General features: G+C 47.8%; 1 protein-coding gene across 4 annotated transcripts in view; it reads left to right on the forward strand.

Moving 5' to 3' along the window:
* LOC135279384 (hydrocephalus-inducing protein homolog) overlaps positions 1-19,303 on the forward strand; it is a 34,950-nt gene extending 15,647 nt beyond the window's left edge. For all 4 annotated transcript variants that reach the window (XM_064386743.1, XM_064386739.1, XM_064386741.1 and 1 more), the window contains 15 exons: positions 597-697; positions 1,814-1,949; positions 2,382-2,537; positions 4,718-4,870; positions 6,686-6,924; positions 7,270-7,525; positions 8,505-8,648; positions 8,815-8,958; positions 9,446-9,759; positions 9,942-10,275; positions 11,407-11,505; positions 12,195-12,404; positions 13,602-13,727; positions 17,743-17,920; positions 18,402-19,303. In XM_064386743.1, the coding sequence (XP_064242813.1) occupies positions 597-697; positions 1,814-1,949; positions 2,382-2,537; positions 4,718-4,870; positions 6,686-6,924; positions 7,270-7,525; positions 8,505-8,648; positions 8,815-8,958; positions 9,446-9,759; positions 9,942-10,275; positions 11,407-11,505; positions 12,195-12,404; positions 13,602-13,727; positions 17,743-17,920; positions 18,402-18,709 (2,898 nt within the window). In that variant the 3' untranslated portion in view covers positions 18,710-19,303. The remainder of the gene's footprint in view (positions 1-596; positions 698-1,813; positions 1,950-2,381; positions 2,538-4,717; positions 4,871-6,685; positions 6,925-7,269; positions 7,526-8,504; positions 8,649-8,814; positions 8,959-9,445; positions 9,760-9,941; positions 10,276-11,406; positions 11,506-12,194; positions 12,405-13,601; positions 13,728-17,742; positions 17,921-18,401) is intronic.
* The last annotated feature ends 6,483 nt before the right edge of the window (positions 19,304-25,786 follow it).

Below are 25,786 nucleotides of genomic sequence, written 5' to 3' on the forward strand. Positions count from 1 at the left end.
CGGGATGTTCCTCAAGGAGCACTGCTTCCAAAATCACAAGCTGAGATCACATACCATATGGTCAAGTCCTGTGTTTCTTGTGTTTTTGAGAGGATTTATTTGATTGGAAGTGGGCAGAGGAAAGGAAAACTAAAGGTTGGTCTTAAAGAGAGAGCTGTCATTGTAGAAAGAAGTTTTCTTTTCTTCCTGGTCTTGTTTCTCATCTCCTGGGCAGCAGATGAGTTGTATTCAGTGCAGGGATCTTCAGTGGGGACAGAAAATACTCTGCAGCCATGAACTGCCCGGCATGGGCTGGGCCACACTTTACCCTCAGCTTCCTGCTGTAAAGCTGGACTCATTCCATTCAAGAAAACAGATTTCTCCTGCATTTATATTATTGTAGTCAGGTGAAAAATTAGTCCCCTTAGCAAATCTGACATTGCCAGAGGGCTTTTTTTACTTTCAAAGACTTTTGCTCTACTTATGGACCAGCAGAAGAATGAAAACAAAACCCTCCCTTTGTCTACCATGGAACAAGAATTGGAGGCCAGCACACATGGGTGATGAGATTTTGGGAGTGACCAAATCCTTGCTGCACTTCTTTTCTCTTCTACCAGGTCACCCTGTGTTCCAACACTGTTGGAGAGTACAAGCTGCAGCTGGTGCTGGACGTGGATGATGTCGGCGAGAAGGTGTTGGCAGTGCCCCTCACAGCCAGGTAACAACACCTTTCCTGCACCTGCTTGTCTTTCCTCGTGCATCCAGCACACTGCCTGGCTGCAGCTCCAAAGGAGAAGTGTTGCTTAATGAGCTGGATGTGCCCATCTAGACATGAGAACTGTGCTAGGACAGCAGCCCATAGTGAGACGCCCCCTGCTCGCAGCCAGGCATGGCCCTAGGCCTTTTTCTAAAGGGAGCAGGAATAACATGAATTGTTGGCCTGGGGTTTGGTGCTTGAGCTGGAACAAATTTCCAGAGGGTTGCCGTCCTTCTTCCTGCAAGTGGTGAACTTGTGGTGGCTTGTGACCCCCCTGCAGCATTGGTTTGGAACACAGTGAGCAGCCTGCTGAGAGCTGGGGCCTGGTTCACTTCAGCAGTGCAGTGGGGAAGAGGCTCCAGGCAGGAGTGGGGAGAGCAAAAGATCTTACAAAGAGGACTGTAGTCCTTGATGTGGCAGGTCAGCTCAGGTTTTGCTGCTTCCCTCTGGCTCTTTTGAGTAATGTTCTCAGAGTTGAGAGCAAAAGTCATTCTTGCTGCAGCAGAATTCCATCCTGCTGTGCTGCTGTGGGTGTCAGTTTGATGCCAAGAGGGATGCAGTTCCTGGTGCCGTTCCCTCTCCCAGGCAGAGCCATCCAGGCAGTGCCTGGGCTGCCGTTTTGTCAAGCAAGTGCAAATGGGGACAGTCAGTGTGAAGAATTGAGGGAGCTGTAGGAACTGGAAGAAGTTGATCACCTGCACAGCGGGCCTTGTGCCCTCCACTGCTGGAAGAGATGATTCAGTTTTCAGGCAGGACAACAGTGCTGTAGCAGAAAAGGGAGTAATTTTCACTGATACACCGAGTCTTGTGTTCCTTGAGCGTGGGTGGGCACTGGTCCTCATTGGAAAGGCTCCCCTGGAGCTCATGGAACACTGGGACTGCTACAGGAGTCCTTGCAGGTGTCCTTGGGCAAAGAAGGGGCAAAACTGCCAAGACAGCTCTGGACTACTGTAGGACTACTCTACTACTCCAATGTATTAGATTTGACAAATGTCTCACACTCCATTGCATGCTCTTGGAGGACAGAAGTTCTCCATGCCCTCAATATCTCTAATTCCCTTTCATTTCTTTGCCCAGATGCGTCGTTCCTTCACTGCGAGTGCTCAACCCTGTGGTGAAGTTTGGGTACTGCTTTTTAAAGACCTGCTATGATGAGAAGCTGACCCTTGTGAATGACAGCGACTTTCCTGGCTGCTACTGTCTTCTCCCTCAGGTTTGGCCTTACATCCATCTCCTCCCCTCAAATGTTACTGAGGGGGTTATTAGGGGAATAAAAGGGTTTGGATAAGACCTTGCTGGTTTCTCTTCAAAGCTCAAGGTTTTCTGAGAACAGGAACCTAAATACAACCTTCAGGAAGCAGTTTAACATCTTGAGGAAGATTCTAGTCCTGGACTTGTTTTCGAGTGGGAGAGCTTAGAGGGCAGTGAAATCTGATGCAAGGAGGCTGTCAGCACCGAAGTGGGTGTCTGTGGATGCAGCAACTTTTGGACCCCCTGGGGATGCTCAGCACCTACAGCTTGCATCTTGATTTTGCCTTTTTGCTTTCTCCTGAGAATTTTTACAAGCATGTGGGAGTTGTGGTAGACGTTAAGGAGTTTAAAGTTTCCTCAGTTCTGAAGTTGCTTTTGTTTCTGTCCCTTCAAGGAGGAGGCTGCTGCATGGTGCTCCAGCCGTGCACCGACTGGGATTATCGAGGCTCACAGCTCGGTGGAGATCCCAATTGCATTCGAGGCCCAGTCGCTGGGAGAGTGCAGCATCACTGCTGAGGTGGCTGTGTTTGGGAGAGCAGGATCCCCACTGGTGAGAGCAAGGGGAGATGTGTCCTTGAGCAATTCATCCCAGTGGGGTGTAAACTGCACAGGGATTCTTCCAGGAACTTGTGCGGTATGGCTGGTGTGGACAAGGACAGAAGGGATTGATGGCACAAGCAGCAGTTTATGCCTAGGAAAGAGGAAGAGTGGAAGCCTCAAAGGTGGCAATCTCAGTGCCTGAGCCAGCATATAGTTACAAATCTGGGAGATGGGATAACAACCCCAGTCTGAAAGGCAGACCAGTCCCTGGGTCTCATACTCTGCCGTGTTTTCCGATGAACACAAGTGCTGCTTCATTACAACTGTTCAGCATCACACAGGAACATCCCTGAATCCTGCTAAAGCAAGCACTGTTTGCTAAAGCAAACACTGAAGGAATGTTTTGTGCAGAGCTGGACTGAGGCTTCTCTGAAAGCCAGATCCCTCAGACCTGAGAAATACCCATCATATCTCCTCCACAAAAGCCCAGCCAAAACGATATGTATGTCCACACAACTTGCATCTGGAGCACAGACTTTGCTTGTTTTTTTCACCAAGTTTGGAAATGGATAAGGCAAACAATTCCTGAACTAAAGCCTCCTAAAAGAGGACTCTGAAGATTCTAAAGAAGATTCTAAAAGAGCTCCTAAAAGAGGCATATATCGTAACACCAAGAGTGACTACAAAATACAGGCCCAGTCTGCCAGGCACAGCTGCTCTTCATCCCTCCATAGTGTGGTTTGTGACATGAGCACCCCAGCAAAGCCAGCAGTGCTGCAGGATATGTGGGGCTGCTGCAGGATGTGTGTAGCAGTAACACTGAGGACAAAGTTGCTGTCTGCTTTTATTCTCGTTCCTGTGTGCCGCATTGACTGTAACGCTGCTGAGCTGGGCTGTTCTTGTCCCTTTTAAGAATACTGTAGATGAAGGGTTTGTGTGTTTTTATAAGCCTTTTCCTCAGTGAGGATCTATCCCATTGTCACACACTAACTGAAGCCGGCTCAGGCATCCTCCAGATGCTCTTCTGCCCATCTCCAAAGGGCTCTGCCCTGCCTCTGCTGCTTCTGCCCCACTGTCACCTAGAAGCACAGCCAGCTGCTGAGGCACAGCTGCTCCCTCCAGCTGCTTCTTCCAGGGAGCCTTGGGCAGCATCAGCCAGGCTGCAGCCCCTGGGCCTCCCTTCTCCCAGAGGAATAAAAGATCTGTCATCATGCAGGGATTCAGTTCCTTACTCTTGAGGTAGCAGCCATGGTACATAGTTTCTGGCTCTTGCACAGCCATGTATGTCCCAAAGGGATGTGCATTTCTGGATGCTGCTCCTTGTGACTGAAGGTAATTCTGGCAGCTGTCAGTGCCTTTCCCTCAAGTCAGACATCACTGAAGGTTTTACATCATGGAGGCCGGTTTCTTCTGTAGTTAAATCGTACTCCAAGCCCTCCAGTGAATCTCATTGGTGTTGTGAGTTTTATGCATTCAAGTCCTGTGTAAGAGTTGGGGTATTCAGGACCAGTGAAATCCAACAAGATGGAATCAATTGTCCTGGTTTCCACTGGTGTGGGCAGGTAGTTTAGCAAAGGGATCCGTGTTCCTTGTCCCACTGTGTGTGCCAGCTCTGCAAGAACAATCCTTTTGAGTTTCAGACTACTATTAAGTCAGTTCAGACTTTTTTTAAGGAAAAAATACTGCTTGAATGATACAATTACTTACTCATAGATATGAAGATTAGACATAAGTACAAATTGAAGGCAGCTAACTTGCCTCATCTCGACTCTGAAGAGCCTGCTTTGCTTCTGACTCGAGCTGGTTTCACCAGTGTAGCTTTTTGAATTTTCAAGAACTGAGTGTTCAAGGATGGCTGTGCAGCAGCAAAAGTTGGGGAGGCGGCTTGGGCCAAGATGGAGCAGTGAATGAAGCAGGCAGGAGGTAAAGGAAATAGCCATGTGGAAGAGGTGTGAAGAAGGCACCTGTCAAACAGCAATTGTTTGTCCTCTGATAATGGGAGCTTGTGGCTTTCAGGTGGGGTCACTGCAGACTCCACACTTGCTCCAGGCCTTCTGTTTCAGTCTGCATCACTGACAACTTCAAACAGCCATCATTATCCCCAGTCTAGGAATGCTCTTAGAGCTGGCTATGTTCTTTAAGCTGCATTTGCTGTGTCTTTTTTTTGATCTTTCCTTCTTCCTGGAACAGAAAATCCAATTCGAGTGCATTGGCCAGGGACCTGTTGTCTATGTCCATCCGAGGGAGATAAACTTCGGCTCTATCCCAGTCTTAGAAGATTGTTTCCAAACTTTGCACCTTGCCAATCAGTGTCACCTTCCTGCAACCTTCCGGGTGGAGATGGTAAGTGTCTGTGGGGCTGTTTTCCAGGGAAAAGTGCTGGTTACTAGCAGCCCTTGACCTGTTTTTTGTGTGCAATGTTTCTGTATTCTGTGGGAGTGGAAGCAAGATATTCCATCCAGATGCAAGCAAGAGGAGCCAGGATCTCAGGCACGCCTCTGTGAAATAGTTTGCAGAGAGGCTGGAGCAGAAATGAGTCTGGGTCATGTTTGCAAGTTCTCTCTTTATTTTGTGGAAGATACTTAGCTGTGCAAGTCCTGTTTTTGGAGCTCTTGAGATCAAGAGGAGCCTGTGGGCCTTTGCTCCCACGAGGGCATGGATTTCCCCATGGACTCCCCATTCCATCTGCATTTGCTGTGTGCCAAACTTGTGTTAATGGCAGAAACCAGGGTGTGAGCTCTGCCCTCCAACTGCTCATGGGAAGGCAAGTTTCACAACTCAGTAGTGCTGTTGCAAACAAATGCACCTGTGAGGGTTGTGCAGCCCCAGAGCCTGTGGTCCCTGTAGCATTGCAGAATGTCTCTGGAGACCACCTGCAGAGGAAGGTTGTTTCATTCATGGAGGTTACAGAGGGGGCAAGCCACAGGGCTGGAGCTGCAGCTCCAGGGTATGTGGCTTGGGGCTGAGTGGGATGTGCTCCCTGCTGGAGGAGGCATCTGTGAAAGGCTTGAAAAAAGCTTTGAAAAGAGATTTGATCTTCTGTATTTTTGGTGGGTTCAACTTCTGGAGCTGGTTAAAGCCAACCCTGACACTGTTGACTTGTTTGTGTCTGTGGATAAATCATCAGGTGTTGTGTGAGAGTCCAGGCTCAGCCTCTTGTGCTGAAGAGGAGGGGTGTGAATTTTCCTCTTGCTGCTTCTCCAGCTGTTTAGGGGGTAAACATTACACCAAAGTGGAGGATTGCCAGGGCAGCTTTTCCTGACTCCACAATGGAGTTCTGCTTTCCACCTCTGCAGGGAGCAATGCACCTTGGCTGGGTGGTCATGGTGTGTAAAGGTTGGGTTTCACATGCTCCTGCCAGGGCTGGACCTGCAGAGCTGTGTCTGTACAGCTGTGCTGGTGCAAGGCCTTTCCTCCCTCCTTGGGACAGCTTCCAGCTCTCTTGCCCAGTCTGTGAAGTCCATGAGAAACCAGATGACAAGGGTTCTTGGGAAGAGCGGGCCATGTCCACAGAGCACATGTTGTCCAGTTTTCTTTCTGCTTCCTGCTTTCCTGCTCTGCTCTAAGCATTTGGAGGTGACTTTTCCAAAGCAGAGGGCACTGGGGCATCTCTCTACAGCTGATGATCAGTGGGGAGTGAGGGCTTCAGTCCTTTAGGGGGTGTTCAGAAGCATTGATGGCCCCTTGGGAAAGGAGACTTTGGGTTTTTGCTCAGCTGGTTTGCAGTTATTCTTCAAGGTTTCAGCAGCGCCCTCCAGCTGTGTGGCTGCTGGGCTGGGATTTGAGCAGTCCTGCCTTCTTCCAGCCGTGAGCCTTTGTGCAGACCCAGCTCTGCTGTCGGGAAGCCAGCAGAGAGTGAATAGCTTCCCTTGGCAAGCACTCCAAAGAGAGCCGGCAGGGGGAATTGCCTCTCCTGAGGAGGAGCATCCCTTGGGTTGAGCAAAATGGGGCTAATGACCTGAGTGTGTTAAAGGAAGGTAAAATACAGGTTGTATAAGCTCTTGGGGAGTTGCTGTGCTGGACACCATAGCTTACATTTAGGGAAATTAAACATGTATGGTTTTTATACTCACCTCTTTAGCCTTCCTGTTTCCTGCACCTCACAGCAGAGTGGGGTCCATGGCTTCCATCTAAGTTTGTGTTTGGCTTGTCTTCCAGGCTGGGAAAGACTCCTGCTGGAGGATTGAGCCCAGTAATGGAGTGATCTCCCCTAAATCTGAGATGTCCGTGACTGTCATAGCAAACCTGAACGACACAGTGAAATTCCGGGAGAAGGTGAAGGTGTTCATTGAGAACAGCTATATGACCATCATCTCTCTCCAGGCTGTGGGCATTGGCACCACAATTGTCACGGACAAACCTCTCATTCCGAAGCTGGACTTGAAGTCTCACCTCAGGTAGGAGGCTCTGGAAACTTCCACACCTCCTGTGCGTTCAGCAAGGAACAATTTTTCCATAGTCCTTCAGGCTAGATCTTTAGTACTCAAGGTCCCAGCTCTGAAGCCACAGGAATTCCTCTAGAAATATGTCATCCGAGAGTTGCTAGGTATCCTGGAAAGCCACAGAAATGGAAAAGCTGGAAGACCTGGCAGGGCTGAAGCTTTGAGCCTGGGCAGCCTTTTGGGTAGAGGTTTTATTGCAGAGTGTGCAGTCAGGGAATGGCATCAGGGTGAAGCTGAAGCTGAGTGATGCCAGGGAAATAACAGCTCCTGTGACATTTTCCATCTCTGCTTCTCTTCCAGCTTTACTCCCTGCTATTTCCATTTCAAAGTGACGAACAGAGGACGACGCGTGCATCGGCTGTACTGGAACACAGAAGGTTTCCGCACGCGCTGGCGCCGTGATCGCGCCCCTGCCCTCGGTGGCACCAAAAGCAAAGGTGCTTCCCCGATGCCCAGACCTGGCAGCCCCGTGTTCAGGCTGTGGCCGCCGCAGGTGGACCTGATGCCGGGCCAGAGTGCGGACATGGTGCTGGAAGGCCGCTCCAGCACTGCCCAGGTGAGGCCCCTGCCAAGGGCTGAGCCTTCCCCATCCGATCCCCTCCACTGCGGCTTCTTCTGCAGCCCCTTGACATTTGCCTGGCAAAAGGAGCAAGTGCCTTCAAGAAACTGTTTTCAGGCCATTCTTTTCAGTTGCTTTCCTTGCTGGCCACCGTCAGTTGCTAAGGCTCTTTTGTGTTTCCCTAGCTACCATAAACCCAACTTGCTGATCCCAAAATACAGGCTGAAGGAGGTACTGCTCCTTCGGGCAAACAGGGCTTACCTGTGTCATGTGCTGAGGCAGAAAGGAAGAGCAGAGCAAAGAAGTTGCACTTAGACTAGAAGCCCAGGCAGGAAGCAAATTAAACTACTGTCAAGTGTTTTTTCTGAGGGAAGCAGGGAGTAAAACAAAAGCCCTGTGAATGGCAGGAGTGTCTGGGAGCAGCATTGCTTTTCCTCTGAAGACAAACATGGGCACAGGGCTGGTCTAGCTCTGAGTCCTGGAGGGGGAAAACACAGTGTGCCAGCTCTGATGATCACTGTGATGTCCATCCAGGCAGGAACTGTTCCCAGGGATCATGAGAATTGGCAAATTGACTTTGGTCAACTTATCTATTACTGCTTGCCCCAGTCTCTCAGCCAGCCCAGGGACAGCCAGGTTTTGCAGCACCCCTGGAGAGCAACTCAGAGGGGGAGATTTTAGCAGAGTCTGGGAGCATTCTCCTACCTGGACTTTCCTTTCCAGGGGAAATGGAACTCTGCAGAGAAGCTGCCAGCTAAGTCTGGTGTGCATTCCCTGGCTGCGGGACCCTGGGCACAGATATTTAGAACAAATAGGTGGGAGCTCAGAAAGAAAAAAGAGCTATTGAGGAGAGCAGAGACTAATTACAGTCCCTAATAACAAGTGACAGGAATAGGGCCCATGGGTGGGTGGCAAGCCAGTGTGGGGTGCTGGGTCTGCCAGCACACACTGGGAGACAAGTGAATCTTGTATGCAGGAGGTGAAGGAGCGGCTGCTGTGTCACGCTTTGGTGGGGAAAGAGAGAACAAAGAAACAGATAATGCAAGTGGATGTCACCTGCAACTTCATTTGCCCTGTTCTGCAAATGTCTTCCAGAGCAATCACTTTCTATGTGGTAAAGGTAAGTCTCCAGATTGCATCCTGGCATTTAAAGATGTAACTCTTAAATTGGCTGGAAGTAAATAGAAATAGATGCATTTCTGGGGTTGGAAAATGTGAAATGCATTGGAAGGGGAAGGAGGTCTATGGCACTTGAGGTTGTTTTTCCTTGTCTCCTGTTTCTGTAGGAGCCCAATGATGTCCTGACACAGCACTACAAGCCTTTTTCTTTAAAAAACACCAGCCCCCTGCCAGTCAGCATTGTGCTGGACTTGGAGCAGCCATTCCTGATCTGCAATGTGGACTGGCAGCCTCTCCCTGCAGATTCCAAGGTGAGCCTCTGTGGGCTTGTTCAGTGGGGTTTGAGGAGGAGGGATGTGGTGGTGCACTTCTATTGGGAGGTCCTGGAGTTGAGAAGTTTATTCTGTGGTGTCAGCAGTGGATTGGCCTGAGCTGAATCAGCAGAGCTGCTGAAGGAATCAAAATCTTATCTGAATCGGTAACATCCATGCTGGCTGTAAAACATGAGGAGAGGGGAGCAGGAAAGCAGATCAAGGCAAGCCATGCAGTAAAGGTGTCTCCTGGAAAGCATGCCAGCTCTCCAGCAGCCACCCCCTTGTATTGCTGCTGAGCACAGGAACAGGAGCCTGAGGGAATCCTGGGCTGGACTGTGGTGCCTGCAGTCAGACCCCAGCTGTAGAGCAATGAACCATGAACTGAGAAGCCCATGCTGGGTCACACTGAACGTTTACTGTTTCCTGCTGTCAAGACCTTGGGACGTCATCCACAGGTGATTAATTCCTGTTCATGTCCTTGCAGCCCATAACACTGGATGTAGGGGAGGAACTTCATCTCTGCATCCAGTTTAACCCAGCTTATGAGAAGAATCTGCACAGCCGGGTGGCCAAGAGGGTTCTCAGGGTGCGCTTCATGGAGCATCCTCGTGAGGAGAAGATCACCGTTCGGGGAGAAGTCCACTTCCCCAATCTCCATCTCCAGGCCAAGGCCGTGGACTTTGGCTGCATCATAAACGACACTGAACAAGTGCTGCATATGGAGATGACCAACTGCAGCCCACTGCCCGTGGAATACCGCTGGTCATTCCTGGCAGACAGCCTGGCGAACACCATAACGTAAGAGCATCATCCCTGTGCTGCTGGGAACATGGACCTGCTCCAGCCTGGTTTTGGAGTGGCTGTTCCTGAGCTCACCACACCAGCACCCAGTCAGGGGCTGCATGGCCGTGAGGAGCTGCTCTTCCAGGCGCCTCTCTCTCCCACTGCAGGTCCACCACCATAGTTATGTTCTTTTCCAGGTTCATCCCTCCACCACCTAAATTCAAACCCCAGTCGTCAAAGAAGAAGGGAGTGTTTCCACGGAGATACTCCAAGACTGGAAGTGTGGATGAGCCAACTGAAACCCCAGAAACAATGCAGGGTTCTGCCCCGGAAGATCCTGCCCAGGAGGATTCTGCCCAGGAGGATTCTGCCCAGGAAGATTCTTATGAGGGGGATCCTGCCCACAAAGATCCTGCCCATGAAGATCCTGCCCACGAGGATTCTGCTCAACAGGACTCTGACCAGGAGGATTCTGCTCAGGAGGACTCTGACCAGGAGCCAGCAGATGCAGAGGATTCCTTGGAAAAAGAGGTGGATTTTCTTGTACACCTACCACTTGCTTTGCCTCCTCAAGTGGCCACCAAAAAGTCATACTCATGCCAACCTCTGTTTTTGCTGCCCTTCTGTCCTGTGCCCTGAAAGTGCCAGCTGGACATGGGGAGTCTGGGGAGGTAGAAATAGGAAAGTTTTGCTCACAGAAGCTCATTCAGACCCTACAGACCTGTGCTGAGTTTGGGATTTTTTGGCTTATTTTCTTTACAATGTAACATGAGGTCTTTATCTGCATCATGATGAGAAGGCTTCCAGCTTCCGATGTGTGTCAGTCCATGAAGAGTCCTGATCTCCACGGACCCCCTTCCCCACCCAGCCAGAGCACTCACATCTCTGCCTTCACCCGAAGCTGGCATTGCAGTGACAGCTCCAGGGCTGTCTTCTATAAAGCAAGACTTTGCAAAGTCACTGTCTCTTCCTCCAAACAAGGAAAAAGGCCCTTTGATCTGCCAACTTGCCTGGTGAACATCAGTACTTTGGAATGGGAAGCGGCCCCTTGTTCTGCATCGGGGGAACAGAGGCTGCTCATGTGGCAATAAAAAAAGAGATGTAAGGAAGCAGAAGAGTTTCTCAAAAACCCAGTATGGGCATTAAGTTTAAGGAGAAGGGTTATACCTGCTGACACACAAATACCAGTTGTTTCTACACTGCACAGTTTTTCAGAATCAGGAGAAACAAAGCCCTATAGATTCAATGAACAGTGTGACTGAATGTTTTCAAATAGAAGCACAAAATCATCTTTATTTCCTGGTTGTTGCCATGTATGCACAAGTAAATCAGGGAAATTCAAGTGGCCATCCTGGAATCCTGGAATGGTTTGGCTTGGAAGGGACTTTCAGAGATTATGTAGTTGCAACCCTCCCTGCCTGAGAGCTGGGAGCACCCAGTTGCCTCACACAAGTTGGATGTAGGAAGTGCAGATGGAGCCCAGGTCTCATCTGTGGGTGGGCTTGGACCCACACTCAACTAATGGCCTGGACATTTTCACATTTGATTTGTGCCCAGGTCCCTCTTCAGCTGCTCCTGGTGTGGTGAGGTGGTGGAGCCTGCAGCAGAGTGATCTTGCTCAGACCAGCCAGCTCACTGCAGCCCGTGGTGCTTGTTTTCCAGGTGCTGTCATCCACTCCTGGGGAGTCTCGGAGCCCGGTGAGGATGAGGGGATTGAGTCAATTCTCCGAGACGGAGCACCCCAACGTGACAATGCCTCAGGTAAGTGGGAATTTGTCTCACGTCCATGTTTCCAACGTGGGAAGCAGTTCTGTAGCCCCACTGCCACTGGTGGCCCTCAGCATTGCTCACAGGGGGGCCTCACATCCCTCCAAGTCCATCACAAAGCTCTGCTGAAGCAAGTGGTCACTGGAGAGGCCATGTGGGACCTTTTGTAGGGCTGCCCCAGGATGCTCCCTGTGCAGCACCTGTGGAGGGCATTGCTCCCATTTACCTCGTCAGGTGGTTGACAGGACGTTTTTGTAGGAACTTTGGCTGTAGCAGCTTGAGAGAACAGCACGTAAGTCAGAGAGAGGGAGAAAGGCGTCAGAAGTCAGATGAGCCTTCCCCCATCTCCAAGGGTTCCCACCTCCAAGTCTCCTGTTTTTCTGGAGGCAGTGAGAAATGTTTCCAAAGACAAGTTCTGCAGCAGAGAGAATTTTCTGCTGCCAGGAGACATTCCAGTTGACTTTAATGTAGGGTATACTCATGGAGAAGTGATTATGGGAGAAGGTTTCCCCATGGTCCCTGCACTAGTCAGTGGCATGGACACAGGATGAGATGAGGATGATTCTGGCTGTGTTTGGGGAATAGGCCCCTGCAGCTATGACTCCACTCTAGTTCAAGACACAGCTGCTCTTCTGCATCCATTTCCACTCTCAACATGCTGATCTCTCCTCCCCTCCCTCCAGGTTTTTGATATCATGCCGCTGTGGGGAACGCTGCAGCCAGGAGAGAGCCAGAAGGTCACCTTCACCTTCTTTGGCCACGCCAACATCATCGCCCGTGCCACGGCGCTGTGCCGCGTGGAGGGAGGCCCCAGCTACGAGGTGGTGCTGAGCGGGCAGGCCTCGTGCCCCAGCTACCGGCTGGACGTGGAGGAGATTGACTGGGGGCTGCAGGTACCACAGGCTTCTCCTGGCATCATGGCCACCTCCATCCCAGGCTCTCTCCCTCCCTTCTCAGCTGCTTTGCTGGCTCTGGGGCTTAGAATACAACCTGTGAGAGATATGTCCAGCATCCAGGCTGGTTTAAAGTGGCCATCTCCACCCCTGCCCTCCCTTCCCCCCGGCCCAGGGACATGGCACTGTCCTCTTCATGCACCTAACCCTGCCTCCTGGGGAACACAAGGGTCCCAGTGAAGATGTCTGGAGGGACATGTCCCTGAGATATCCCTCCACTGATCCGCTCCTAAAGCTTGAGCTCCAAGGAGATGCTTTTGTCAAATGCTCTTGCTTGATCCACAAAAGAATCCAGGGCGGAAGTTGGGCTTTCAGTCACTTCAGTAGCTAAAAACAATGTCCCAGAATAATCCCCACTTTCCTTCTTTTCAGTTTAAAGTCCACAGATACTTCCAGTTGCTGGCACTGCCTGTGTTGTCCTGTGTGTCTCTCTTGTCAGCTGTATGTTTCTTGCCAATATTTGCGTGCAGGTGCCTTTTCTTCTGGAATGCCTCTCAGAAATGCACTAACTTTTAGATACAGTTAAATGGGGACAGAGTTGTCAAAGCAGAACAAAACTGTTCATTAGTAATGCTTCAGCTGAGCCAGGTGTGTGTCTCCCTGCCCCCAGAGACGAGCAAACACAGCCTCCAACAAAAAGGCAATGTTTCTGTCCCCTCTGTACCTGGCTGGGACAGTCCCTGTCCCCTTTCCCCTTGGAGAGGTACTCAGGAGCTTCCATTCTCTCTGACTCCCAACTTTTCTGTCCCCTCCCCTCTCATCCTCCTTTCTTTTGGACAGGTCTTCAACCCTGTCCCTCTGCCAGCACACAGCAACACTAACAAAGCAACCTGAACAAATCCAACCCACACACAACAACATGTAGAACCAACAACTTTCATTCTTGAACTTCATAACCTTTTGGCTTCGTCTCACACATCTCAGTGCCACCTCCTCTGTTTCTCCTGGCTGTTGGTGACCCCTCAGAGTGCAGAGGACCTGGTCCCCTGGTTCATTTATTACTGGCCTTGACCACCTCTCTGTAGTTGTGTGGTTGCATTGTGGCTGTGTGCTTTCAACGCCATTAAAGAGGAAGGAGATTGCCCAGCATCAGGCCTGTATCTGTGACTTCTCACTCCTCTATCCTCCTCTCTGCAGGTGTTTAACAAAGTCCTCAAAGCAGGGATCACCCTGCGGAACAACGGGGTTATGAAATTCACCTACGTGGTGCAAGACTCCAGCACAAAGCCTCTGCCCGGGGTGCCCGTGGTCGTGCCCCGCAAGGTGAGTAGCACAAGCCATTGGCTCTGGCCCTGTGTCAGGCGGCCCAGGAGAGGATTAAAAGAAACAAGGGGGAAAAGAGAGAGAAAAAAGTAGGGGGGAAACACCAAAGCCAGCCCTGAGAGATAGGGCTGTAAGCAATTGCTGCTGGGGGCAGAGAGAGGTCAAGCAAGTACTCACCTAATAGACTCCCCCATGGCCTTGGCTGGCAGGTGCCACTTGCCAGAGGCAGAAGTGCTCAGCTCTCTGGCTGTGCTGGTACTGGAGTTGGGTGCTGCTGGCTCTTCTGAAGATCACTTTCTTCCTTGTCCCTGCCTCCCTGCTGCCAGCACTAAGCAGTGTTTACATATTCCTTGCTTGGGCTTGAAGCTCCTTTACCAAAAATTGCACAGCCTCTGCACTGGTCCCTCCCTCCTCCAGCTTTGCTTCTCTGCAGGAGCTTTGTGGGGCAGTGAGGGGACCAGAGAGGAGAAGAGGCTGCAGCATCCCCCCATGCTAGCTTCTCAGTCCTGCCTGGATGTCCTGGAGCTTCAGCAGTATTGCTGCCTTTGGCCCCCTTTGGAATGGGAAGGGGTGCTGCCCTGCCAGATTTCTTGGGCCCGACTGGCTCCTGACAGCCCCAGATAGCTGTGGAATCCGGGGTGTGGCTGTAGGGCACAGCTGCTCTAGGCACGGGTGGACTGTGTCCAGGGCAGGGATAAGGAGCAGGGAGAGGTCTTTATTGCCGGCTGGGGGCTATGTACAAATCACAAACGGGATGGGACTGCAAGGAACATGTCTTGAGCTGTTTAATTTTCCAGCATCACTCTCATTACATGGTTATGACAATGGGAAGATGCTAGCAGCTCACATCCTAGGCAACAGACCAATAACTTAATGTTATAACTTACTTTATAAGTTTTTTGACCAATCACACAAAGCAAAAGCATATTGACAGTAGTTCTATCCAATCAATATTAGCACACGTACCTTCAGTTAAAACAATACTTGTTTATTTCGAATACAATACTTGTTTGTAAGCCTTAAAACACAATGCACAAAGCTTAGAACTTCCTAATATCTTGCTAGATATACTTTTCTGCAGATTAGGGAGTTATTCTAGACAAGTGTTAATACACAGACTATTGTTCCATTTGTCCTTACTTTTCTACTTTTTACATAATTTTTCTGCTAACTTATTTTACTGCTTAGCTCTAATCACTGTTCTGCTGTCTCTGAGGCCTGCCTTTCACAGCTTTCCTAAAACCCTCTGATTTTATGGATTCCCACAATTCCCCCTCTCGGTTCACCTAAAGAGAAACTTCCGTAACTATGTTGTTTATTAACCACTTTGCGTTTCGTAGCTCTACTATAACATATTTGCTTATTACTTACTTAAAGCATCTTTGTGCTTGCACCGAGCATTGCTATATTACAACAAAGCAATTTTAATGCTGTGGAAGTCCAGTCAGTTCAAAGGGCATGTCTGATAAACAGTTATAAGTTATTATTCGAAAAAGTCTTGTCAATTCTAAGGTCTTAATTCAAAACCTTCTTCCATGTCTATACCTTCATCCATCATCTCTGTGAGATTTTGAGAACTCTTTATGAATCTATTTCTTACTTCTCTCTCTTGTATGATAAAAACTTCTTTGATAGTTTTGTCCATCATTCGTCGCACACACCGGAGTATGCAAGGTATTACTACAGTATCGCTACCAAAACACCTAACACATATAGACTTATCTTACAGAGTTCTCTTAGCTAAGGTGCAAAGCTCCATTCTTGGAACAAATCATCTAATTAGGACACGCTGTTTTCTTTAATTTGAGTTGTTAAATCTTTCAGCTTTTGTATGCTTTTGTGGATGGATTTAGAATGATCAGACAGGTTTATACAACACAATCTTTCAAATTCCTCACAACCATGTTTATGTGCCAGCAATAGAAAATCAATTGCTGCTCTATTTTGAAGGGTAGCATGTCTAACACTATTAACATCTGTCAACATATCATTGATTGCAGTGGATGTGGCATTAGTTTGTTTACTCAGCCAACATCCAACACGATCTAATTGTTTCAATGCCATTGCTGAAGCCAGCTGGGGTAAAAACAAACCTGCTGAAACCCTTTCGGCAGCATTCCAAGGCATGAAATCATTCTTACAATTCTCATCATAGTGATGAGCAGATCTCGTTCCCCTATGTTTCTTCTTAATGACTGCTTTAGCAGTAGGTGCTATCACAGTGAGCATTCCAGTGCTACATGGGCCACCTTCAAGGCACAATGGAATGCCCTGCCCAGCCCTATCTCCACAAATGAACCAATATCCTTTTGGCAATTGTCATGGATATTGGTCAGCCTCGGAAAGCACATCCCAACTGTTTGAATAATTACACCAAAAACTTAAATTTCTGTATGCAAAATAATGAGGAGTAACATTGTACTTTGGAGGATCACCTTCTTGCCAATCATTAGCTGTAAATGTAAGGCAAAATTCCATTTTTAAAGAACCAAGGATTTCTAATCACAGTTCTCTAATCACAGTTCTGCTGTCTCTGAAGCTTGCCTTTCACAGCTTTCCTAAAACCCTCTGATTTTATAAATTCCCACAATCTTCTGTATGTTTTCCAAAGGTGTTTATTCTCCAGAGGGTCAGGGACAGAAAGACACTCAACAAAGGCATACATCAGTTTATAAAGGTGCAGGTCCCAAGGAAGGATACACTCTTCAGCCAACTGGGAGAAACTGGGGGTGGAACACAAGTGGGAAATACAATGTCTAAACCAATAGAGGATTACAGAGGAGGAGAATAACTGAAACAAACCAATGGGGCCTCAAAGGATACAAAATTCATAGGGAAGTTTCTAGAGAAAGGGACAGGCATGGGAAGGGATTGACATTCAGTGGGAGGAGGAACAGGGAACAAAAGGGCAGGTCTTTGGGGAGATGGACAACTAGGGCAAAACCACAGGGGGGAAAGAAACAGCTCATTGGTGATAAAATATGCTGTAACAATACAAAATGGGTGAGGGGCGTTTATAAAACTGACTACTAGGACCCAATTACAATCCAAAACACACATGGCCACAAAGGGGAAGCCAAATGGCTTTCTCATTATTTTGTGTATGTCTCGTGCAAGGGGTGCCCCGCTGGTGCCCTCCTCCTGTGAGCACCTGCAGACACAGCTCTGCGTGGGCCTGCACTCAGCTGCTGGAGCAGCATCCTGCCCTGGCAGCTTGGCCAGGCTCCCTTTGGCTGCAGCTGTGTTGTGTGCTGGAGTAACTCAGGAGACCCAGGAGCAGCTTTGTCCTGCTCAGCTGTTTCTCCCTGCACAGAGAACAGGAATGGGGAGCTGAGGGCCCAGCCTGGTGTGCAGGGGGGAGCCCAGGAAAGCTGCAGCTGAGTCTGTCACCCAGAGCTGTGTTTCCCTTCAGCCCCACTGCTGTGAGCCCAGCCTGGGACTTGGACAGCATTTCTGAAAGCACAAAGAGGAGGATGGCCCTTCCTGCCATCACTGTCATCCCCAGATCTCATCCAAGTCTCTGCTCCTGCATTTCCAGAGATGTATGTGTGCAGGAAACCATGAGTCAGGACGGTGTAACTGCAGAGGCAGAAGGTGTTTTTGCTGGGATCATTAATGAGGGGTCAGGCCCTTGGACATGAGCCTGGAATTGCTGATGTGCTGTGACAGGGGCTACTGGCCCTCCTGAGAGTGCAGGCACTTCACTCCTTTTGCACAGAGCCTGGCAAAAGAGCTTTTCTTTTTTGGGCATGACCCTTGCTGGCAGAGGGCACATGCCACGAGCAGCAGAGCTGTGCTCCTGTCAGGCTGTGCTGGGGCTGCAGCCTTGTGAGAGCTCAGGACACGCTGCACCCCCGGGTTGGAGGCGCAAGCTTTTGGGCACAAGGAAGGTAGAAAGTGAGGTGGTCTGATGTTTTCTTCTAGATGAGAACCTGTCTTCTCAGCCTGTCTGAGTCCTGAGCCATCCCACATCACACCTTTGATGCAGTCCCTCCCTCCTCTCCTGTCCCTGCAGGGCTCCATTGCACCTGGCAAGAAGCGAGTGCTGAAAGTCTCTTATCTGCCAGAAAAGGCAGGAGCGTTCCGCAGGACTTTCCAGGTCCAAGTGGCTCATCTGGAACCGGCAGAAATCGTCCTGAAAGGAGAGACGATCTTCCCTGGGGTTACCAAGTGCCTGCCCAGGATGCTGAAAGGTGAGCACTGTCTGTCATCTCCCAGGAAGTTCCCCTGTTTTTTCCCCCTACCTGCACTTAAGGCAGCTCACGCCCATCTCCACAAGTCTGGAAGTTCCAGGGCTGCCAGACCAACACTTTGACCTCTCTGGTTGCTTCCTGAGTTTTGAGTAGTTGAGTCCTTTTAGGCTTTTTCCCAGGATCCTTTTCCCGGGATCTTGCCAGCACATTGTTGTAGGTCTGGAAAGATGATGGGTGGGCAGAAAAGCTTAGGAAAGCCGTAAGAGGCTGGCAGGGCTTTTGGCAGGGTTGGATGTGCATGACATTGCAGGGGATGAGATGATGCTCTGGGAGGAGGAAGCTAAGTAAGAATGAACATGAGGAGCAGCAGCATCCATTGTTTCTGGGAGAGGCCAGTGTTGGGGAAGTGGGACTTCTCAGCTTAAATGGGATTGGCAATGTGCCTCGTCTTCTATTCATGGATATTTTTTTCCTTCAAAAGAGGAGAAGATACTGGAAGAGGAAGAAGAAAACCCAGAGAAAGAAGAAAAGGAAAGTGATGAATCATCTGTGGCCATGGAGTCACTGGTGGAGTCACTGATGGAGTCACTGATTGTCACAGCTGAACAACAGGCCAGTGTCCAACATCTCCCCAGGGGCTCTTCAGCTGAGGGGCTTCCCCAGCAGCATCCTGGGTCTGGTGGAAGAGGTGGGAGGGTTATTCCCACTTGGGAAATTGGAGGAGTAGCAGCTGTGCTCCCTCCCTCAAAGTTGCCTTTGCTTGTGGCCAGCCCATGCTCCATACTTTGAGCTCTCAGATAGATACTGCCATAATCAGATTATAAGATTTCTGGGCCACTTGCTGAATTTGGAGAGCTTGTGGTGTGTTCTCTTTTATGACTGAGAGAAATATTTGTATTCAAGTGTTTATACCTATAAAGTGAGCAGAATATTCAAAGTCAGTGAAGGGCCAAGCACCAGCAAATCCTTCTTCATTAGCTGTGTAAATGGCAAGAAGGGCAACTGAACTGGTGAACTTTGTGGTCTACAAATGGCCTTTTTCATGATAGCCCTCATTTACCTTTTTATTGGTGTATGATTCCACAAAGCATTTTTCTCCTGTTCTGGAATACAGAGGTTAAACAGAAAAAAATATTGTTTAAAAACAAAAGCCTATTTCTATAGTTGTATAATGGGAATGATGTGGCTTCTTCTCCAGTGATGCTGCCAACCTTGAGATTTCAGCTGAGGATAAAGAAACTGAATCATCCAAATATTCTTCAGAAGACAAACCTTGAGAAGTTCAAGGGAAACTGGGAAGCTCTTTGAAGAACCTACTGAGCCATAAGAACCTCGAGGATTGGCATTGGCACACCTCGTTTACCAATAAAGCAGGGAAAATTATGTCTTCTGGGAAGAAATCTGTGAATGCTGAACTCTGCCCAGGCATGGTGCAAATTTCATGAGATCCTGCGCAGCCTTCCTCTTCTCCCAGATGAAGCTTTTCAGGACAGAGAACTGGATTCCTTCCACCTCTGTGAAGCACCTGGAGCTATTATAGCCAGCCTTAACCTCTACTTGAAGTCCCACCATGTCCCTTCCACTGGAATTGGAAGGGACATGGTGGGACTTCAAGTAGAGGTTAAGGCTGGCTATAATAGCTCCAGGTGAGCTAATACTCTGAACCATATCATGAAGCCAGTGACACCCTTATGATGACCATGGATGACAGTCTGATAGCAAACATGTTACCTTGGTGGGACTTTGGCCCAGATAACACTGGGGATTATAGTGGCAGACTCAGAGAGAACTCTCATGGTCAGGTGTGACATGTATGACACTGATTATGTGGATCATTATAACTAAACGCTGATACAGAATCTCAATATTGTTAAAGCAGTATAAAATATAAGCAGGTCTAAAGAGCTATAATATGAGCAGCTTTGGCTAGAAACCTGCAGGTTTTCAGTCTTTGGAATTGCAGAACTCACAGGGACAAAGCACCTATGAAGCTACTTCAGGATTTTCTCTCTGGACATGACTGGATCTTAGCTGGATCTGCAGTCAGAGGCACCAGGAAGCTGCTGGGACATGCAAGGAGCTCAAGTGACACAGTGGAAGGGTGGCACGAGCCTTTCAGCACTTGCTCCTTGCCAGGTGCAAGGGAACCCTGCAAGGCTTGGCTCCATGCCCTTCCTCTCTCTTCTGCACACTTTCCCATCAGTAATGGGATTTCATACTCCAGAAGAGCTGCCTCTGTGAGGTGCACTCCCAAAGGCAGAGGGAGTATTCTACAGTGAAAATCACTGCTCTAAATTGTGCCACTTTGCTTCTGAGTTTAACAAGAGGAGCATCCTCACAAGCACCCATTTTTGCAGCTCTCTGACTCCCAACTAACTGCACACGTGCCAGCTGTGCCAAGGAATAGGGATTTCTAGCTGTGATCACATACTTGCCAGATTGTGCTATCATGGTAATTGATTTTGAGAGGAATAGCAGATTTGTCTTTACAAAGAAGCTGTGGCTCTGCTGATAGATAAAACTAGCATGGGGAGATAAAAGAAACAATGGGAAGGATTCCACTGATTGATGAATGGAAAAGGTATTTGCTTTTACAAATAAACTTTAGGTTTGCTGATAAATGAAATTAGATAATGAAAGATGAAAGAAACAATAAGGAAAAAAGCCCCTCAATTCCATAAGATTTAAAAATGAAAAGGGAGGGTTATACCTTAGAGGGAAATCTTTTGTATCAGACATACTGGGATGTCTGTACCTTTCAAGTACCTCAGCCAATGGGGAAAGAGAGAAGGGAAATGTGGCTGGGAAATTGGGATAAAAAGGGAGGCTGCGTCCTCCAAAAATTTGAGAGATCCCAGGGGAATGCCCCTGGGATTCCATGGCCTCTCCCTTTCTTCAAAATAAAATAAAAGGACTCCTCTGTGTCCTTTTTGGACATAAACCTCTGATGTTTGTGGATTCACTTTCCTAACAACTTCTTGACTCCAATTTATGCTGCTCCATCTTGTGTTCAGGTTGCAGAGTATTTGGCATGGAGCACTCAGCCACTGAATGTTCAGAGGCTCTTCCTGGGTGCTGTTGGTCTCTTAGGATTCTTCAGTGCCTTGTTTTGTAGGCTCTGAACCCCTCTGCGTTGCTCTTTGTTTGGTGGGTTGTCCTTGTGAATCCTCACCTCCACTTTTCTGTCCTGGAGAAGACTCCTGTCAGCAGCTGAGTGAGATTTGATAACAAGATGATGAGGGACAAACTTCAGTCCTGTTGCCTGTATCCTAAGTTTTCCATAGCCTATGGAATTGCCTCGTGAGAAATGTTAAATTAACCAAAATTCATTGCATATACTGACCTGCCCTCTTCCCTCCACAAGCCCAAGGAAAACAAAACAAGATTGTGAAAGCAGCTGAAACCTTCTGTATTTTTATTGTGCATTCTGTAAGTGCTCAAAGATACCAGACAAGACTGTATGAATCATGTTGTCCACGTATGGCACATATAAGAGGCAGATCCCAAAAGTTTTCATAGGTTAACTCAGACACAAATTCTATCAAATAGTACTATCTCATTATAGACAAAACGAAGCACAGAAAGTATCTCTGATCACACAGAACAAAGGCCCACAACCTTTTGGCTTCAGCAAAATGTCACCTCATATCTCACAATCCACGAAAATATTCTTTTATTACTGAAGCCCTTGATTTAATGACCCTGTCTGGTCAGCACAAACTGTCTCCTTTGTGAAGTAGTTATAAATAAGATTAATCAGTCTTTTATTAGGTCGGTGTTAAATTCAGTCATTTAAAAGTTCCTGATTTGTCAGTTCACGTTGCTGTCCACAGTTCTCCTCCAAGTCAAGTCAAGTAGGATGCAGATACACTTGTGTGCAGTGCCTCCATCAGCAGTTCCATCCGTGCTTGCTCAGATGATGCAAAGCTCAGACTGTAACTGCAGCATCAAAGATTACCTTCCTCGGTATCCACACCTGCTTCCTGAGTTCTGTGCACTAGAACAGCACACTGCAGGGATGTAGAGGTGAGGCACAAACGCCATGACACTCCATCCAGCAATTTCTGGAGTCTTTGAACATCATTTCCTATTCCTCTTTTGTCAAGGTCTGGTTTGCCTTATATTCCCACTGCTCAACACCCGAGGGATTGCAGCCCACAGTGGAGCAAAAGGCTCTCTGGTGGCAAATACAGACGTCAGTCCAGTCTTGCCCTTGACTGTTCACTATTAAATCATCTTTTGAAGATTAACTTTTAAGGGTCACTTCCTTGTACCACTGTCCAAGTTTGGGGAGCAGCTTCCACTGGCCCTTTGACTTGAGAGGTTGTTTTTCTGCAGTCCTGGTAACTGTTCCAGTTGTTAAAAGTACCTGACAGGGACCTTCCCATGCTGCTGTTAAGGTATCATTGTTCCAAGATTTTATTAGAACCCCATCTCCTGGTTTTACCTGGTGTATGTGAAAGTCTAGAGGTGATGTTTGGGGTAACAACTCTTTTCTTCTAAGATCTGTGAAAGAGTGCAATTGCCTGAAGTAATTTCTGAGATATAAGTCATTAGTTTCAGCCATTGGCAAACCCTCCTTCCTTCCCAGATAAGGTAACCCAAATAACATTTCATAGGGAGAAACTCCTGTGACCTTTCTTGGAGCAGTTCTGATCTGTCATAATGCTGATCTGGTTTCAATCATTAATTTGGTAATATGGTTCTTAAGGATAGCATTCATTTGTCAGCCAGCCAAGGTGTCACTTTAGGCTTAAACCCTGGGTCCTCCCTTTAATAGCATGCTTGATACATATATCTGTAATCCATTGGCACGAATTTCTACCATATCCCTAACAATTCCCTCCCCTTCTTTATAAACACATTAATTCATGCCTTTTTCTAAAAATTTTTCTATGTATTTTATTTTTAGCCAACTTTTAATACCTGTTTCCCATAATATTTAATCAATGCATCTGTTATATTATATACAACACCTTTTTATCTAGAGAGTGTCATTTTCCCAATCCTCCTGAGGTATCTCTTGATAGTTTTGATATTCTGATTCATTACCGTTTAATTGTTTTTCAAATTTTGCTGAGGCGTTTGCAGCCTATTTGTGTGGATCTTCCTCCTCTAATTTCATAATTTTTGAAACTGGATTTGTTTTTCCGGTCGCGCACTCTGGGTCAATAGGCATAGCTGCAATTTGCATACCTTGTACCACCGAATGTATTAGTCTAATAAAACAAGGAATCAGGCTATGGAACAGAGCATAGAGAAATGTAAAGAATATTCATTTCCACCAAGCCCCATTAACATAGGTTGGCCCACCAGGAAGCATTTAAAATTGAATTCCATTTTTGGTTGGGTACGTGAGCCACTCTTTTGATCTCAGCGACTAGACCTCAGATGGTCTCCCCATAATCGTCAATCTCAATGCAACATTCTGATTGGTTAAACTTCCCACAGACTTCCCCTTCTTCAGCCACTAAGTAGTCCAGGGCTATCCCATTTTGGTAAACAAAAGCCCTCATTTGGGAGTGCTGTTTTGACAGCAACTTGAGAGCATCTGCGGTGTGGTTTGAGACAATTTCCACCGCTGCCTGGAGTCTAATCAGCCAGTTCAGGAGATATATTGGGGTACAATAACGCCAGCTACTATCCTGAGCCCAAGTGGCTGACCCATAATACTCAATAATGCGTTCTGCCAGCCACTCCTCTTCCCCCCATTTTTGGTTACCCCCAAATATAGGAAATTTCTTTCTTACCTCCCTCTTTTGGCGGTCCAGGGTGTCATGTAACAGAGCCCCCAAGGAGCTGCTTTCTGATCAAGGTAAGGTAAAGAAAACTGGTCTAAACAGTCCCAGAGTGAATGACCCCTTCCATTTCCAAGGCAATTTGCTATAGGCTTTCTTTCCACAAATCCAATAAATACCGTTAAGTGCTTTCCAATTACTATTCACATTCCCTGGCCCATTCCAGTAATCTCTTAGTTCCTTCAAAGATTGGTAAGGGTTAGCCCCAGCCATTTTATTCCAACAGAGTCCAATTTTCTCACTCCACTCATATTTGTTAATTTTTTCTTGACTCCAATACCCCGAAGGGGGCTCTGGCTGCCAGTTTTTACTTTTTGTGTCCGAATTTACAGCTAGAGTGGAGATGCAAGGGGTATACCCTACTACTTCAGTATATTCCTTCCCCTCTTGACTTATGCAAATCATCCCAATTACTCGTTTGTCCAAGACCGATCCCTCAGGTCATTGTATTAATTTGAGTAATTGCTCTGGGGTTAACCCTTCACCTTTCCAAGGCCATTTTTCCACTGATTTCAGGCCCTCACAAATCCAACAATTTGATAAACCTAATTCTGTGGCAATTTCTTTCATTAAGTCTATGAAAAGATTCTTGTTAGATGTGGGTAAACCAAAATCATTATATTGTTTTTCTAATTGATCATACTGTTCGCTTAAAGTTTTTAACCTTTCTTGCTCTACCCTTTGCTTTCTTATTTCTGTTTCTTGTGTTTTCAATTCTTGTGCAACCTGCTGTATTTTACTTTCTGGATCCACCCCTTTCCTGTTTCTAGAGAAGCAGAAGGTTTTATCGGATTGTAGACAAGCTCAGTCATCATGATCCTTGAGTAGATCGATGATAACTGGTTCCTTTTTAAGAGGAAGCTTATTTCCATATTTTAAATTCTTCCCTACCCAATAAGTCTTACCCTCTATTGTACACATTCCTAATTGGTCATTGTCATAGCACAGCTTATTTACCTGATCCTATCCAACAAAAACTGACTCAATCTTTCCCCTGGTTCACACAGTACGATTACATTTATCACAGATGGGTATCTTTATAGGCTCGATACTCCGTTTTTGCCTCGTGTGTTCTGACTTACTCTCCTTAGACGAGGTCCTCTGCTGTACGCAGACTTCTCTTCCCTCTATAATACAGACCCTGTACCAAGTGCCATTAGTAAAACAATACCTGTTTTTAGTGCCTTCTCCACATGCTCCCAAGGTGAGGCAGGCTGAAGCCTCCACTTCACCCCGTCCTTCCTGGAGGATTAGTGTGCAAATTCCACATTTGTGATTGGGGTCATGTAGCAGGCCCAGGGCCTGCAAGGCCTCCTTGGAGGCCAGAAGCCTGAGCTAGGAAATGCCAAGTCTTGATGGCTGGGCCTTAGAAGCCCCTCTCTTCCGCCTTTTGGACCCTGCTTATCTCTCTGTAAGCCTATAGGTCACTTTCCCCTGACCCTTACTATTGGACAATTTCCAAAACCCTGTAGGGTATATAAACCCCTACTTCTGCCTGGTTCGGCAGAAGAGCTGTCACTGAAAACCTTTGTGGGGGACACCAGTAAAGAATCCTGCAGAACAGGATTTTCTGCTCTCTCTTTACAGCTTTTTCTCCTCTCTCCCTGCATCTGCTGCAGAGGCAGCAGCAAGCTAAAGAGCTGAAATCACTAAGAGCTGATAATCACTAAGAGCCAGAAATCACTTAAGCTTGCTTGGCTGCCTGCAGCTGGGAACTGCTTGGGAATTCGGCTGCTGTGCTGAGCCTCCCTGAGCTATCCTGTCCATGGCAGCCCACCGGGCACAGCCCGGCTGGAAACTGCTGCAATAGGGTCCCACCATTCCAGGCTAGCCTGGTTCTTGGCGCGAGTGCTAGTCCTGAGACATGTGACTAGACTCAGGCTCATCAGCACCGCTCCCACTATCATTCCTCTGCCTCCACTTACACCCACTGGGGTGCCACCAGTGGCAGGGAAGACCATCTTCTTGGCAGCAGGAATGAATATTCCGGAGGTCATATTCTGATCAAGCCACATATCTCCATTTAAACACACCCCACCGTGTGAGTTTTATGGCACTGCAAGGTACT

The sequence above is a fragment of the Passer domesticus genome, chromosome 12 (assembly GCF_036417665.1).
Source record: "Passer domesticus isolate bPasDom1 chromosome 12, bPasDom1.hap1, whole genome shotgun sequence".
Lineage (NCBI taxonomy): Eukaryota > Metazoa > Chordata > Aves > Passeriformes > Passeridae > Passer > Passer domesticus.